We start from the raw sequence: 16,719 nt of genomic DNA on the forward strand, positions 1-16,719 counted from the left end.
GTCTCACGTTCAAACCTTATAACAAACATTTCCTTTTCATTTTTCTTTTTTTCCCTGAGTGCAGGAAGCTCTCCTAGGCATCCTCGTGCTTGGCAATTTGTGGTAACAGGAGACGGTCAAGCAGCCTTTATTATAGATGACAATGCTGCAAAACAAAGGTTTGAAGCTGTCAGGTTGCAAATCGGCTCATCCTGCTGCTGGTAGTGCACTCAGCGTTACTGCAACTCTGCGCTTCCAGCTCCCTGCTGTAAGCGATGATGTGTGAAGTCGCACAGGCATGTGCTTGCCTTAAAATGGCACTCGCCCCTCCCACAGCCACACTGTAACTTCTTTTTTCCTCTTTTTTGTGTGTGAGGGGTGGGGGGTGGTGGTCAGGGAGGGAGGAGAAAGTGAAGATTGTCCAAGAAGTGTGAATCACCAATTCCTCTTTTCTATGGACTAAGTACAGTACTTTCCCGGAAAGGAGGCGGTGACTCTGCTTCAGAGCTGGCAGAGCACATTTCCAGAAATCCACACAATTCCTGAGAATAGCTGTTAACTGCTGAGCAGCTGCTGCAGGTACTGCATTAACTTGGCTTGCTGGTTTGGGGCCTGCAATGCTTCGGTGAAGACAACCCAGCTGGTGTGTCAGTCTCTGGCAATGAACAACTCACTGAGTTACATCTTACAGGGCCAATACCGATGGGCTTTTATGCAACACTCCCCCTGTCCTAAGCACTTGCCCAGCTCACCCACCGCCAAGGAAAACGGCCACAGCAAGAAGGGTTAATGGAAAAGGTTTTGTGCTTTAAGATGTTTTGAATAGCTTTTATTTTTAGACTTTGTAAAAGATACAGAGTGAAAGTCTATTGTTCTTATGGTAAGAGATCTTTACAAAGACATCAATATTTTAAGTAATTAAAAATATTTTAACAAAAGACTTTGCTTAAAAACTTGGCAGTTTAACAAGCACTCCTCCCTCCATCATCTTTTATTCCCATCAGACCAAGGCCGGATTGTGATCCATGCATGCTGCAACATAAACAAGAGGTGTGTTATTTCTGGTCAGGGCAGCCTTGATGCACACGCGCGTGCTGGTCTGGTAGTGAGCAGTCTGCAACCCTCAGGGTCAGCAAGCTGAAAAAAACTGTACTTTATTTTTTTTCACCCAACATTTTTTTTTGCATTCTTCTTAATCAAGAAGCCTCCTCTGCACTGTCAGCCCTCTGGGAGACAGTAATGCAGGAACGTCACTTGGCAAGAAACCTCTTCCAAGCCTGGGATGGAGCTGCCTTCCAACCCCCTCCGCAGCCCAAGAAACGTGAGTCCAGGCTCTGTGGGCGTCTGCCGGCTCCTTATGGCTGCAAACTCCTCAATCCACCTGTTCTGTTAGTGGGCTTCAGACCCCTTGGTGATGCCAGACAACAGGAATGCTTGTGCCAAGTGAGGCTAGTTTGAGATGGCCTTTGAAAAGGAAATTTGGACCAGCTGAGCCAGTGAATCTACTGCAAAAGTCACACGGTGTGGACTGTAACTCCACAGCCATCCTCTCCTCAAACCTTTCTGGGGGGCTGACAGAGTGGTATGCAAAGTAGCTGAGGTGACACAGTGCTGCAGAGAAAAGGCAAATAATTGCTGAGAAATGTAAAAACTGACTCGGCTATGGCCCAGAAGGCAGCAGATGATCAAGGGACCACGTGCGTGACTAAACTGCCCGCAGAGGTTCGCCCTCAGTCTAGGCCCCCTCTGTGGCCAATTTAAACTGAGGCAGTATTTGGTACTGGGCTTGTGCAAGAAACCATTTACACACGGCTACATGCCATCAGCCCTTCTCTAATAAGGTAGGAGTTGCTGCTGTCTCATTTTCTATGCTATTATTCTTTGGTGTAGGGGGGAAACAGCTTAATGAGCTTTATTTAAGAAGACAAAATATTTAAAAAAAAAAACCCAACAGTTATTAAAAACTAAACTATTAGAACAAATCACATCAAGAGTAGGCCTTGGCATGCAACCTTGCTGAAATGGTTTGTCACTGGCATTAAGCCGAAATATACTCTTGGCTTGGGCTGCAGCTCCCTTCTAGGGACACTGTTTAGTGCAGCATCGTGATTCTTTTCAGGAAGCTCTGCAAGTAAGAGAGGGGAACCTGGGCTGGCTGCCTAACCAAGCAGAAGAGATGCTGCTGAGCAGCTCTGTCTCCCTGCTTCTAGTTCAGGGTATGTCTTCTGTCTCCACAAGGAATGGTACCCCTTCTGTTGAAGGGAAACTGAAGCAAGGATGGATGTGACCTTTATTTGCCTGTCCGAACAGTGACACAGTGAGAGAATGGGAAGAAGACTGCTGAAGTAAGTATGTACTCAGTAACTAGGGCCTTTCCTGGGAAAGATTTAACCTTTCTTGGTTAATAATTAAGTAGTGAATGACTGTGGCAGTTCAGGCCCCAGGGTCTGAAGCACAGGAAGCCCACCCCATCTGGAAGCATCTCTAGTATTAGCGCTGAAGCCCAACTCAACTCCAGGACTTGTCCCTTCCTACGAAAACTTAAGGACTCGAAGTGTTCTTTTTTCCCAATTGTGTCCCTCACGTAAGAATGAGGACGTGAACCACCTCATTGATTGTCTATGGCTGAAGCACATACGTCAAGGGACCATAAGACAACAACTGGTAGATGGTGCCTTGGCTGCAGCAGTTAGGTGGTTTTAAAAACCAAACCAACCCCCACTAAAACCACTTAAAAAAACTGGCTGCTGTGGAAACTCTGCTCAATTCTCTCATGGGCACATAAAACTTACCTTGTCAGTAAGGATGAAACATCTAACAGGGGAAGGTAGATGAACTGAGAAGACCTGTATAATAATCAGCACTGTGTACTTCAGCCCTGCTAATCTGGACCATCAGCTACACAAGTGCTTTAAGCACTTGTGCTTGTTCTGGATGAGGCATAGCTTATGGGCAGAACTTACTGCTCAGGTTTTATTGGCCTAACATGAAAGTCAGACTAAGTACAACAGCTTCTTCAGGCCTTCTCTCAGGCTTTCACTTCCTTGTGCAGGGTTTTAATTTTTAATACATTTAAGATAAAAATATTTGGCTATGTATTTTCCTTGGGTCTTTGCAAAATAGATTGCAAGTTACCTGTTCACTCCAGGAAAGAGGACAACGCACAGGGTGTTATTCTGCAGACCTCTATAAAGCTTTTTGATATGGTGGTCTAACTTCTTCACCTTTTTCCTTAGATCCTGCTCCTGTATAACAGAATATAAGCATTAAAATCCCTAATTCATCTGCAGAGCTGCAGCAATCACTTAAGTATGTGTGGCGAGACCGACCCTTGGGCAGCGTCAGGGATCAAAGAGGTGAGGAGAGCAGTTGATTCTGTTACTGGCTGGCGTTTGGCAGCGCTGGGGCAGCAGGGAGAACCCCGTGCCCTACTCAAATGGCACTGCAGCTTCCACCAGTAAAAATGAGAGCTCTAACTAGAGCTGTTCTTTCCTGTACAGCTACACAAGCAGTCACCTCTCCCTCTGCCTCCCATATCACTTGCTACACCTGTACCTGGCTTTGTCTGCTCTCAAGTGGTAGGCTGCAGTTCCTACGTAGCATCACTCACTGCCCTGAGCAGCTGTGCTGGTTTTAAGGTTAGAAAGTACCCTGCAAACATCACATTATCTCATGTGATATTACCTCTCTGAACTGCATTGTGGGAACTGATCCATGGCAGCCTCTCTGCTCCAGCACAAGGAGACCCTTCTGTTACACACAGCTCTGTGCCTAAGCCTGCTCAAAGTTACCACTCCCGGTTCCCAGGGCAGTACCTCCTCACTAACTGCAACAAACATCAGCATAGTTTTAAACTCACAAAGTCAGGTAGTTGCTCCAGTTTCTTATAGAAGACGTTTCTTCGTTGCTTCCCATTGTTGTGATTCATTTGCCAAATCCATCTCCAGAGGTGACCTGAAGCAAGAGCGTTCCTACTTCTTAGTTTGCTGCCCTTCATGGTCCAGCCATTTATAACTTCAAGGGCATCCACAGCACTCTGTGATTTCTGGAATTCTGAAACACAAAGAGAAGGGGAACATGCTTTTGGCAGTGATGTTGCTGCCCTGTCCCTTGGCACCTCTAGGGCAGGGCTAAAGGTGTGGAGCAGGAGGGAAATGACAAACTGAAATCATGGTGGCAGGCAGATCCTCCTCTTGCTACAGGGAAACATCAGGCTAGTTACTTGCAACACCACTCATCCAGTTGTTCTCCTCACCTTTTTGGAGGTGATTACTTGTCTGTGTAAAGCTGCACAGTGGCCAGCCCTCGCGTTGAGGTACTGGAGTCAATGAACTATCCTGGAACTTTTCTAATTAAAAAACATCAATTTTTTTTTAGCAGTTTTTTTTTTTACCCTTTTAAATATTTAGCTGTAAACTGCTCCTCCAAACAATATGTGCTTTCACTGGAGTATTTTAAATACCATCACTTAGAGCATACATGAGTTTTAGTAGCTCTTGCTGTGTCTGTGCTAAGTCCCAAGGGCTGCTGAATGAGCTTATTTGAAGGAAATAAGGAGGCCGTAGTGAAGCTACTTACTGAGGAAACAGCAGTTCCTGTGCTTTCCACTCTGGTGATCCTTTGGCAGGAACAGCGTTTCCAGGTCTTCCAACTGGCTGAATTCTTCTCGCAAGTCCGTCTCCGTTAATGACTTCTTTAGACCCGCCACATAAATCACACCTTCGTTTTCTACATCCAGTTCTAATTCCTTTATCAAAACATCACAGTCCAGCATTCCTGGCGGAACAAACACAGCACATCAGCACAAGCAGCTCTGTGTTGTAAGCCTCTATTTTAAATTATTTTCTCCCATTGCCAAAAGTTGACAAGCTGTTTTCCCTCCCTTGAAAAAAAACACGACTAATGAGGGCTAACTAAATTAGTCATGAAAAAGGAAGACAGATCATGTTTGTAATGCGGAAACACTGTAAAATTAAGAACATACTTTGTATAAGGTATTTTAACACCCTGTTACTTGGCTCTTCCTTTTAAAGCTGCAGTTGGAGGTCAGAATGCTTTCTAACCTCCTTCTGCTGACAGGCAGAAAGGAAAAAAGAGGGCTATAACCTTTTCCTTTCTGCCTGTGGCTCTAAATTGTCCAGGGACAGGGAGATGGTAACAGCACAACCAGCCAGCATTTGCCCAGACGCTCTGCTGTGAGTAGATGTTGAAAGAGACTCACTGGATGCTGTTCCTACACTCAAGGTAACAGGCTTTTGCTATTTGCGTTGTTTACCTTAATGCAGGATCCTGCTACCTCAGCTCCATTTAGGCTTTCCACAGCAAGCTGGGCAGCTTCCAGCACTTCGTATTGGATACAGACATAGGGCTTGAAATAGAAGGGTAAGATACTTCAGGCTTATCAATAAGACACGTTAACCCTCCCTTTTTAAAAATCAGGTGTCAATAAAGTTGTATTTTCTTTTAAAAACAGAATATAAAATGGGTTGAGGGTAATATATGTAACACTCCATATACCATAGCTGTTAAAAACAATCTTCAAGTAGCTCATCAATTAATAAGAACCTTTTTCCCATTAAAGGCCTTAGCATATCAGTTCTCTTGAGAGGGACGAAGAGCATCTCAGCTTCACCAGTGCTCAAAGTCCTCTAGCTTGAATAGCACAGTTAAGCCACGTGAGCTGTGTTTATTCTTGTCATTGTGCCTAGCAGCTTTTAGATACCCTGAATTGTTGTAGCTGATGACTAAACCACCAAAAAAAAAACCAACCCCAAACAGAATCACTGGTATTTCAGTGGTTCTAATCTGTGTCTTTCCAAGAGAGCCTTCCATGCCTGTCCGCCGGCTTAGTGCTTTGAGTGCTCCTCACCTGGTATGTTTCAGTTACCACTCTAAGAGACCGGATGGGTCCACAGCTCCCAAATTCTTTTTTCACAGACTTCAGGCAAAAGCTTTCTTCAAAAGGACCTGCGTAAATTGTCAGCATGTCAGTCAGCTTTCTTCCCACCTGTAGGAACACAGATTAGGAACTTCACAAAGCAAAGGAACTAACTACTTGGTACCTCCAGATAAATAACATCTCTTGCCAAGCTCAGCAATGAAGACTATTCTCAAAAAAATAGTACCTTTTCACAAAGTTGAGCAAGAAGGTGAGATGCAATGTTCTCTGGACCGAAACTGAACTGAATGATACTGAATGTGGACAGAGGAACATCTTCTAGGGCTTTCTGAAGAATCTGGAGGGAAAAAAAAGCATAAAGGCTCAAAGAGGTACAAGACAATTGTACTGCAAAGGATCAGAAACAAAGCTATTGAACTTAATTCCCGACTTTAATTTTCATTATTGTCCAGAATTCTTCTTTAGTTCTTTAATTCTTTCAGGCAGAAATTCTTCTTTAGTGAGTCATGAGAGGATGTAGAGGATCAAAGCTTATTTCCGAAATGTTAAAATGGATTTAGCTAACCTGGTATTAACACTATTGCTAACAGTACTGTCGGCTTTTTAAAATAGGACTCATCTACCCACCCCCAGAACAAGAACTCTGAACTACTTTGATGCTTCCTTAGACAAACCCACTCGAAGTCCATTCACCTGTTTGTTTGAAGTGCTCAGGTTACTCTGACGCAGGCCAGAAGAGTCCGGTTCCTGTCTGCCCAAAAGGAGGGGTTTTTGGCCAGTCACCTGCAAGCACTCTAAAAAACTAGCAGAGAGAAGAAAGCTGTGAATCACAGTACTTATCAATACAGTGAATGAAAAACTTTCAAGAAATGCTTGTCAGAGAAAAATTAAAGCTTGAATAGTTCAAGCTTTAAAAGCTCATTAAAGTTCAAGCTTTAAAAGTTCATTAAAGACATTTCAAATAATATTCTTGTGCTCTATTCTTGTCCAGCCTAGAAAATGCTTTGTGACATTTAAGATGCAACTTCTGAAAGTTCTTCACTGCTATGCTACAATTATTTGTGTCTCTCTATGAAGATCCTGATGGCTTCTGAAAAACTTTAACATACTACTTTGATTTTATTGAGGATCAAACTGAAGGAAAACCATGCATATTTGAGAATCTTATTACCAGGGTTTGGATAAATGTGTGGGCTCAGTCAATGGTTTCTGGACCATACATCCTTGTGGCTGTAACGCAGCTTTTTTCTGTGAGACCTCAGCCAGTTTTTCAGTTGCCAGAAGCATCTCCAAGTTTAGTTCTGCTACCTTGGGGAACAAAGAAGATGATTAGTAGCTGGCTTTCATCTTACGTAACTGTAGCTAACCAAAAAGCATGTGCTTTCTCTCTGAGTCACCTAGGAACACTCCACAGTAGTGAAGAAACACAGGCATTAATTTCTTGCCTTATTATTTTCTGTTGTCATTTTCAAGCATGCAGCACTCACAGCATCAACCAGCAATCATCTCCAAAAAAGTTCTCTCAGAAATCAATGACACAAGCAAGAGACTCATAAAACCAGCTGAATCGCTACCAAAACATACAAGGTCTCTCACTTCTTTCATTTGGAAAAACAACAGGCATTCCTGTAGGCTGGAAGTGTCTCAGTCCTTTACCTAATGCCCCTCTTCAAGATCAGCAGCAATGCTGATTAATGTCAGTGTCTGAGTACTGAAACACTGGTAATGCTCAGGTTATTAAGATACCTGGATATATGCTGAAAGTAACAAGCTGTCAAAATTGAGGCCTCTATCACAGCTCCATCTTCTCTTTTAAATCAACAAGAGGATGGGCAGGGATGGGTTTTTTTTTCCTTCATAAGCACAACTTGTATGTTCTGCGATTAAGGACAGAAATTTTAATTAGCTATAGCTACCTTTGCTGGTCCTTGCTCAATAAAGAATTGAGCCAATTCCAAAGCAGCTCTAGCATCTTCTGCAGGATCATGCCCCAGCTTCTGTTCACACTGAATGTCCTTCCTAGGGCATCAAAATTAGGTGCACAGGCAGGTTATCTGTTTTTTCACACTGACCAACATCCCGTCTTTTCTAAACTGGGTCCTTTTCAGGCAAAAAAACTTTCCCCTCCAAAAACCATTTCAGTTCTGTGCAGCAGCATTCTTATGAAATATTCCCAAAAGTTACCACAATAAATGTTTTTGCAATGTTGAGCAAAACACTGTTTACCAGGTTTGACAGAAGCAGTGCTAATACTCGGTACTGATGCGTGACTATTTTTAATTTTACTTCTTCCTTGACCAGTGACCCAACTCACAGACAGGGAGGCAATCTCCAACTCAGTGAAGTTTGGCGCTGCAGAATATTACTATTCACTATGTGAATGGCGAGAACTATATTGCTAAGACATACTATCCAGTGGTAGCTAGTATGCTGAGGAATATGATTTAAGTCAGTAAATCATAGTTTCATACATTAACCTTTCCTTCTTGCTAACTGCAACGGATCTCATTTGTGTGAGCTGGAGTGTCTTTGTTGCTCTACAATTCAATATACTGTTACTGCTACAGACCTGCAGAAAAGTTAGTGGTGCAAGGACTTGTATCTGGTTGGGTCACAGCATCCCCGCTTGCTCAAAGACAAGCCAATTTATTATGCTGCCTGATTTTTCAAACAGGCAGTAAATTCGTCATTACCATGTCTATTTGCAGAGCCTGCTTCTTTCTTTTGAATTTTAGTGGAAAAAAAATAAAAAATTCTGATGCTACTAGTGGAAGAGCAAGACCCTATGACCCACCATTACAGTTTCTACTATTTTCCATGACAACATGGTAATAAGCTTACCCTAAAACAGCTTTGGCTAAAAATTTTAGCTTAAATCTTCGACCTTCACTTCTGGCAAAAAGCAACGAAGTATCAATAACACTGGGGTGGATCATCTGGAGGAGAGAAGCATCACCAGTTTAGTTTATGAACAGCAGTCGTATAGAATTGGGCAGTAGCTCCATTGTAATCTGAGCCTCTGCCTTTTTATTTCACTTGCCGCTCATAAATAACCGGTCCACAACAAGAGAGCACATGGGAATAATTAAACAAGCCCAACTCTCCTTTCTAACACTCTATGGGAAGATCTAAACTGGGTTAGAAAGATTGTTTCAAGCATTTTAGGTTGGTTAAATTAAGCACAGGAAGGACTTCAGTTCTTCCCGTGACAGAGCTATCAGAAGCATCTGGCTGAAGCAGAGAGTTAAAGCTTCTTTGCAACTGTTATCTATATCTGGACAGACTCCTCCCTTCCTTTGGGTTCTGAACAGCCTCTTGCAAGTTTTATAGATGTAAGGAGAGGCCTTCTCTTTTAAATCCTTACAGACATAAGACTATTCATAATAAAAAGCAATTAACAAGTGTTCACTAATAAAAAGAGAAATTGTTTAGAGTTTTCAGGTCTGATGTAAGTATCACAGGCTTAGGGAAAAAAACTCTTAAAAGCATACTTACTTCCAAAGCCTGAAGATCAGCATTTAGAGAATGACCCACCAATACTGCATCGGGGGGAAGCAGTTTTTTTAATCTGGTTTGGATGTCTGACAGTCTTGTTTTCACTGGAAGAAGCATTTCTGGTGTGATTCCTGAGAATCTTCAAAACAAAAGTTGGATGGGGTAAAAGCAACACATTAGCAACAGCACCTACTGGAGAGTATTAGAAGCAGAGCATGTAGAATATGAACTCTGTGTAACTAATGACAGAATGCTATTTACTGCTTTCTGTTCCAACATAAGAGGATATACTGCAGGTATATTAAACTGCTCTGAGCGCTACCACATCTGTTTCAAAAGTTTCTCTCTCTCAAGTATAACTTGCAGTTCTTCTTAGCATCAGCTAGCACAGGTGAGGAAATACTGCAAGACTCATGGTTGAAGGAGATGCTTCCAAGTAACCTGAGTGGATTGGCATGTCACCTTCTGGATAAAGCCAGGAAAAGTTTTGGAGAAAACAAGGCTTGAGTTTTGCCTGCTTTTGTTACAATACTGAGCCCAGCGCTAGAGGTGGTACAAGCTGATGAGCTGCTCTATTCATTTTTTACAGATGAGCAAACTTAGCTACGGAGCAGAGACACACAGACTCCCCAGTCCTGTACTCTTACCCTCCATCTTATTTTATAGCCAGCAGTAAGGATAACTTGTACTGTGTAGCATTAATTTGTAACAGAACCTTTCCTAGAACACTGCAGAATGGTAATGCGTCTGCCTAGTAGCCACACGGGCACTCTGTAGCAGAGAGTGCATTCATAATGTTGGTTATTCTACTCACATAGCAAGAATTGTATTCTTAACACTGAGTGAAACACAGCAGGCATTTGTGCAAACCAAAGCCTTCTGAAAGCTCCTGTGTAACAGGCTTGGTTTGAAAGGGTTGCAGCTCTTAAAGACAAAGAGATAAGAAACTTGTGTGCAAGTCACCTGGTGCGGTAGTGCACTACTGTGCTTTCAGGTCTGACTAGTTCATTCAAGAGGCATTGGCCCTGTGCATCCACCAAAGAGACATGAGTGACTTCGTTCCCTTTTGCAGTCAGGCACTGTCAGGAAGAAGCAGAGGCAGTTGTTGACTCAGCATGATGCTGCCACTCAAAAACCTTAGCTAACATCTGATTTGGCTGCAGCCAGCATCAATACTAAGGAGTTACTCAACTTGGAGACCTACCACTCACGGCTAGTTGTTTTATGCTATAACATGCTTCATTTTAATTGCCCACCATAAGCACAGCAAACACCCAGGGAAGCACAACACAAAGAAAACCATTATAAAGAAGCGCTGATTTCGCTCTCCACTGCAGAGCTGTCACTGAGAGCATCTTCACCAGAGAAGATGCACAATTTAAAAGCAGAGTCCAGGTAGTATCATTAGTTACGCAACGCTGATGCCAAACAGGCATCTCTGCAAGGTCAAAACTGCACTAAGAGAGGAATCTTCACCACAGCATGCTGCCAGAAGAACTGTGATGGCTAAAGGAAAGATGTGTGTTAGGGAAATACTTTCCCTCTCCTAAACCTTGGGGAGGGCCAGGAGGAGGAATTCCACAGCAGTCTCAGGGATTACAGCAGCGTTGTTGATGGGCCTGGCAGATCCAGCTCCTGCTCGGACAGCCAACACACAACTGAGCTCTCTGCTGCACTGCTCAAGATAACATTTCTGTCTTGTCACCAGAACCACTTCCCGAATCTTTCCCATGGCTGCATTTAGCACTGGTACCATCAAGGGACTGGCAGCACATATTAATGTATCGAAGTGGTTTAGCAAATACACAAGGTGCTTGGCTTTGGAATAGCTGGTAGGAGTTTGGTTGCTTGACTATATTTTGTAAGGCCAGACATTTATTTTTACCATTTCACAATCCAGACCAAAGAGGGGGCTCCTGTCCGTCCTCTGCTGATCACACTCTGTATATATATAGCCCTTGCATTTAGGGGAACCTAGAATGAAAAGATACCCACGAATAAGAAACGGACCTCTTGCTTCTAAAACTCATCATATATCTTATATGACGAAACGTATCACTAACTGCGAAAATTAAAAAAAACCAAAACAACAAAAAACAAAACACAATGAAACAACCAAACAAATGCCCTCAAAAACTGACCTTTTGTGGGATAGTCATTTCTTTTCTGCTCTGCTACTGTTAGAGTATAGCTAGTAAGGCCTTGTTTTTTTTCTCCATATTTCTGAATGATGGGATCACATTTCAAGTTTGAGCTTTTAGGAATACATTCATTGCTAGCAGAAGTCAAACCTGTAAAATACAGAAGCATCTGTCAAGCTCAGATAACTGACTGCAAGTAGGGAGTGCTTTCTGCATTAGTATGCACACTTAGAGATGACACCAATTCAAAGGGAAACAGTACCTGGAACAATAAACTGGAGATAGAGAGACTGATAGATAGATAGATAAATAGATAGATAGATAGATAATCTCCAGTTTATATTTCATTTATTGCTTGTATACATATTCAAACACTATATAAACCACATACACCTAATTATATATATGCAATGCTATATATAGTGTATATACTACATATATAATATGATTGATATTCAGGATACTTGAATATTACTCCCAGTCCAGCTACTGACACTGCTGGCTGATTCAGAAGCAAGGCATATCACAAGTCTCTGTCTCACATTCCTTTCAGAAATAGAGAGAACAAACTTGCCTCGTAAGCATGACAACATAATCATCTGTTACTTCACGTAAGCTGTAAAAGTTGTTCTCTTTTCTGCCTTCTCTGTGGAATTCTTTCCTGTAACTATTATCAGGAGAAAATGTGGTCTAAGTGTGGCTCACAAAGAAGCAAGCTCTGAACTGACATCAGAATCCACAACTGTATGAAGTTAAATTATCCTGTAGGTGATGCTCTGCAGATTACACTTAAAAGAAAATATACCTGACATCTCAGATCTGTGGCTGTGCAGTGGGTTTACAGTCATGATGCTAGAGGGCTTTGTCAATACACTGAAAGTAACAACTGTTCATTCTCCCATTTAGGACTCAAATTCAAGATTCTTTGTTACACTTCAACAATTTCAGTGAAGTTGAAGTCTCTTGCAGGTTTTGTACATGCCTGCTGGATTACAATCACTTCTATAAAGAGTATAAAAATAGGAAATCTGTTGTCAACACACCTGTTCTTTACCTTGATTTGCTGCTCGGTATAACAAAGAAAACCAAGAAGAAATGAGTAACTACTTAGCTTGAATCTAATTTATATTTCTGCATCTTTTATTAGATACATCTTAGAATAAAATAATCACAAAATGAGTAACAACTCAGAATTCTGGATTAAACGTGTTAAAAACTTTCTGCTTTTTGCATTTACTTGTGATTACAAGCCCAACGGAGAGTTACTGAACCAGTTAGGGTAACTAGTCTCATGGTTTAAGCCATTGTACGTTTTCCTTTGTAAACAAGTTTACCATAGTAGCACGCTAGGATTGCACAGGATGCAAAGTCATAAATTAATGTTGAAAGTTAATCTCTGTGGTTGAAAGAAACGATGCAAAACCAAGCAAGATACCTTGTGCAGTGTTTTGAGGCTTCAGGTTTGCTCCTTCTCCATACAGGCTGGCGAGGAAGTTGGCAGAAGGTGTTAATGTGAATCTCTGAAAAAAAGAGATGTGTTACAGACTTTGAAACAGAGGCAGAAGTATCAAGCAAATGAGATGTCTCTTGATCCCTAAACCAGCCAAATTTAGAGGAGGATGGATAGAGAAGTAGTGGAAATGTGGTGTCTTCCCAAGGAAGAATAAAAACCCAACACAAACCAAACCTGTTTTAATGACAGACAATATAGAATTCTTTGTACGACGGGACAGATTTGCCTTGCCTGGTACAATCAAGAAGGCAAATCGTAAGATTTTCCTTGATAGAAACTAAAGCAAGTTCCAGTGTTTCCAGTTACGTTGTGATTTGCATTTGCTGCAGTTCAGGGATAATTCTCTGTCTAAATCAAAGTGCTTCTTTCTTTCTTCCTTCGAAAACGTTGCTTGTAACTCAGAAAATTAAAATAATTCTTTTAATAATCTTTTGGGGAAATGGGAGAAACTTGACAGAAAGTGCAAATAGTAAAAGTGAGATTTTTCAACCAGTGGGAATAGCATAATTTTTGAGAGTCTCCTCACTTACTCAAAGTATATTCCAGATTAACGGAGATATGTTTAATCTCACTGGCATCCTGAAGGTGCAGGAAGCGTAACAGTCAGAGGACTGAAACATCAATACATGTTTCACCTGGTAAGGCTTCAAAGACATAAGTCTTAAAAACCTGTTTCTAATATCAAAGCCTTAGCCTTTGGTCTGAGCTGACAAAGGCTACAAATAGATCCTCTCATTAGTTTGCTCTGAGAGTCAAAGACGGCCACTTCCTATTGGAAAAGGCAGTAATTTCACTGCAGTGATTAACCCCTGTGACATAGTGTCAGGACTGAAATAAATTTAGAATACCGCAATACAGTTAGAGGACTTACATGCCGGAACACTCTTCTGAGATGTTTGAACTGCAAATAGAATTTGTAGAAATGGAGTTGGCTCATTTCATGTAGAACAATAACCACAACCCCAGCCAGGTGGCTTTGGTGATAAATACGGCACCAGCTGCAGTTAAAAAAAAAAAAAAAAGAAAAAAGAAAAAATCAAAGCAAAACAATTATCAAGCACTCTTAAAAACAAACTTGGAACCAGCCCAGCTTTTAAGTCAGTGAATGGCAAAGTGCCAAATGACTTCAATGAGAAAAGGCTTTATAGCTTATCTCAAACAGCCATATATTCCTGAAAGCAACATAATATGGGAGACAGAGAAAGAATGAGTTATACCAAAATTCTGCTGCAGTACCATTTCAAGACATTTATACCTCATTTATATGCATCAGAACGAGTAACTTCAGTTGTAGTGATGCAGTCTAGTGAATTAATGCATCGAAAAAAGTTTCACAAAATCACTTGCTATTCACTACTAAGAATCTAAAGTAGGATCATTTTTGTCTTGAGTTTCATTGCAAGATTCATTACATTTCACCATATTTTTGCCGCCTGAGGTTATATACCCTCCTCAGCCTTTCCCTTCCATTGCTGAGAAGTTGCCCTGAAAAAGGGCAAACACTCTATAACACTGTTTCAATTATACCTGACATGAAACCTGTTAATATTTTTTGTGTTGTGTTAATACTTTTAACATGGTGTTTTGTTTCTCAGCGTGTGAAGCTTCTTCTGTTTCATAAAATTGTTTAGTTTTTGATAACTGCATGAAAAAAAAACTATGAAATGGTAGAATTTTTGTCAGAAGAGGAATTCTGGTCTCTGGCCAAGTCTAACAACAACTGTATCCACGTAATACAGGCTGTCATTACGGTAACTGTGTTGCAGATTCCAAAACCAGCATGGCCAATATGCCTTTAGGTAGGTTTTCACAACACATGAGGACACGAGACAGGGTTGATTCCCAAATATGAATGTGTTATACCTGGGCTGTGTTGCGTTGTGGCATTTTCCCAAAGCTGCATACTTTAACAACTCATACAGCTGGTCACGGCTGATTTCGCAGTCCTCGCCAAATAAAGCTGCTGACAAGCAAGATGACTTTTCCTGTGAAAAGGGAAACGTTAGTAAAGAAAGATTTTATGTAATCACACAAGTTGATGGAAAATAAAGTGAATTATACAGTAAAAGGAAACTATTTACTATTTGGATACAATCAACTAAATTTAAAATAACTCTTCCAGTCATTACGGGCACAAGTTTCCTTTCAGATCACACTTCAATATTAAATTTACTATCAATTATTTCAGTAATGCAGATACTCTAACTTCAAAGATTTATTTAATACAAGATTAATGTAAGCAGATGCATGTAGTAAGGAGACTTAAAGTTATGTGATTTGCAAACATGATGTTCTGCTATCTCAACTAATTCACCCACTTGTTGCTGTAGCGCTTTGGACATTTATAGTGTTCTATGTACCCACTTCATGCAAGGTTTTGCTGTAACCCATTTACTTCATTTACATTATGTGATCTGTTTTGGCAGATGGGTTTGCTGACCCCTGCAGGAAAAAAAAATACGTTTCATCCAAGGAAACTGCAGAAGAGAGCACATGGAGTGAAGACTGTACCACACCATTTAACACAACAGTTCTTTAAGCCTAAATGTACAAATCCTTCTTAAAGCTAATCAGCAAGAAAACGCATGATTTTGGAGACCTCCACTGACCATATGGCCTGTTCCAATGGAGCTCCTTTGATCTGTAAAAATTTTAAAGATACTCTTTTTTTACGTGATGAAAAGACATCACAGCATGCAGGTGAAAAAAGACCATAGGACACTACAGAATACCAAATCCCACAGCATAAACAGGATGTCCCTGCTCATCGCAGGGGGGTTAGACTACATGACCTTTAAAGGTCTCTTCCAACCCAAACTGTTCCATGAGTCTGTGAAAAAAATACCAGAAGCTGTGTTTTCCCCACCACGCTAACAAGCCTTGGGCTCATTAATTTTGACAGAGCCTACCCACATGAGGTTGAGCTGGTGCACTTCTAAAACCATTTGTCATTGGGTAAGAAAGCTAAACAGAGGTGACAACCTTTGAGGTTCAAGTGGTTAAGAATCATCTGATAATAATAACACAGGGTGGTGTAATTGCTAGTTCTTCATCTATCATGCTAAGTTAGACAAGTAACTAATCACACCGTTGTTTTCAATACAGCCTAATTAGAACTTTGCAAAAAAAAAAAAACACCAACCAAACAGCAGGAGTTTCATCTCACCAAGCAAAGGCTACCTGCCAAGCACAGGAATTTCAGGCTCTGAGCGGGTACAAATAAGCCGGACCTGACAGGTACTCTTGACCCGTACGGGGCACTGAGTAAGTCATAACCCGGGTGACCATGGCGTTACCATGAGGATGAAACTTTGGGTTCATTTGCATCCTTCGGGTGTGAATGTGCTGAGCAGACACGTGCTCCTTTCAAGATCTACTTTGTTTGGGAAAAAAACGATATTAGAGATTTCATTCATGTTTTAAAAAAACTCCTTAAACGTAAACGCTTAACGCTCCGAATGAGTTAGTCTCCACACTTCTGGGAGCAGAAACTAAGCCATTATCTGTAGGTAACACCTTGAGGCAGCCCTCCAGCTGGGCTGCCAGTAAAACACGTTTCTGCCGAGCTCCCAGCACCCCAGCGTGCGATGCGATGCACCTCAACAAGGGGCTCTAAGAGGGAACGGCCGCACCCCCGCGGGCCCGCGGCGCCTCCCTCACAGCGCCCGGGCGGCTCTGCTGCTCACCTCAGG

General features: G+C 41.6%; 2 protein-coding genes across 2 annotated transcripts in view; one reads left to right on the forward strand and one right to left on the reverse strand.

Moving 5' to 3' along the window:
* Positions 1-786: 786 nt before the first annotated feature.
* LOC104287822 (putative RNA exonuclease NEF-sp) lies at positions 787-15,006 on the reverse strand. Its single transcript, XM_009886554.1, has 18 exons — positions 14,891-15,006; positions 13,899-14,025; positions 12,950-13,034; positions 11,515-11,664; positions 11,259-11,347; positions 10,337-10,452; positions 9,374-9,512; positions 8,720-8,814; positions 7,795-7,897; positions 7,050-7,186; positions 6,572-6,680; positions 6,105-6,215; positions 5,849-5,986; positions 5,233-5,347; positions 4,558-4,755; positions 3,839-4,032; positions 3,115-3,224; positions 787-1,011 (listed from the first exon to the last, which is right to left on the reverse strand). Exons 2-18 carry the CDS (start codon positions 13,962-13,964, stop codon positions 942-944), a joined length of 2,025 nt encoding a protein of 674 aa, XP_009884856.1. The 5' UTR covers positions 13,965-14,025; positions 14,891-15,006; the 3' UTR covers positions 787-941.
* ERI2 (ERI1 exoribonuclease family member 2) overlaps positions 14,808-16,719 on the forward strand; it is a 7,784-nt gene continuing 5,872 nt past the window's right edge. The window contains 1 exon segment of the mRNA XM_009886599.1: positions 14,808-14,826. Coding sequence (XP_009884901.1) covers positions 14,808-14,826 — 19 coding nt within the window.

This window comes from Charadrius vociferus, unplaced genomic scaffold, assembly GCF_000708025.1.
Source record: "Charadrius vociferus isolate BGI_N301 unplaced genomic scaffold, ASM70802v2 scaffold46, whole genome shotgun sequence".
NCBI classification, from domain to species: Eukaryota; Metazoa; Chordata; class Aves; order Charadriiformes; family Charadriidae; genus Charadrius; species Charadrius vociferus.

Bases quoted from the DNA above. Each gene is read 5' to 3' on its own strand.
- LOC104287822 (XM_009886554.1), bottom strand. From the start codon at position 13,964: ATGAGCCAACTCCATTTCTACAAATTCTATTTGCAGTTCAAACATCTC. The intron at 11,348-11,514 runs GTCAGTTTTTGA...TTTTCATTCTAG, and splicing joins AAATGACTATCCCACAAAAG to GTTCCCCTAAATGCAAGGGC. The intron at 3,225-3,838 runs GTGAGTTTAAAA...TCTGTTATACAG, and splicing joins TGGAGCAACTACCTGACTTT to GAGCAGGATCTAAGGAAAAA.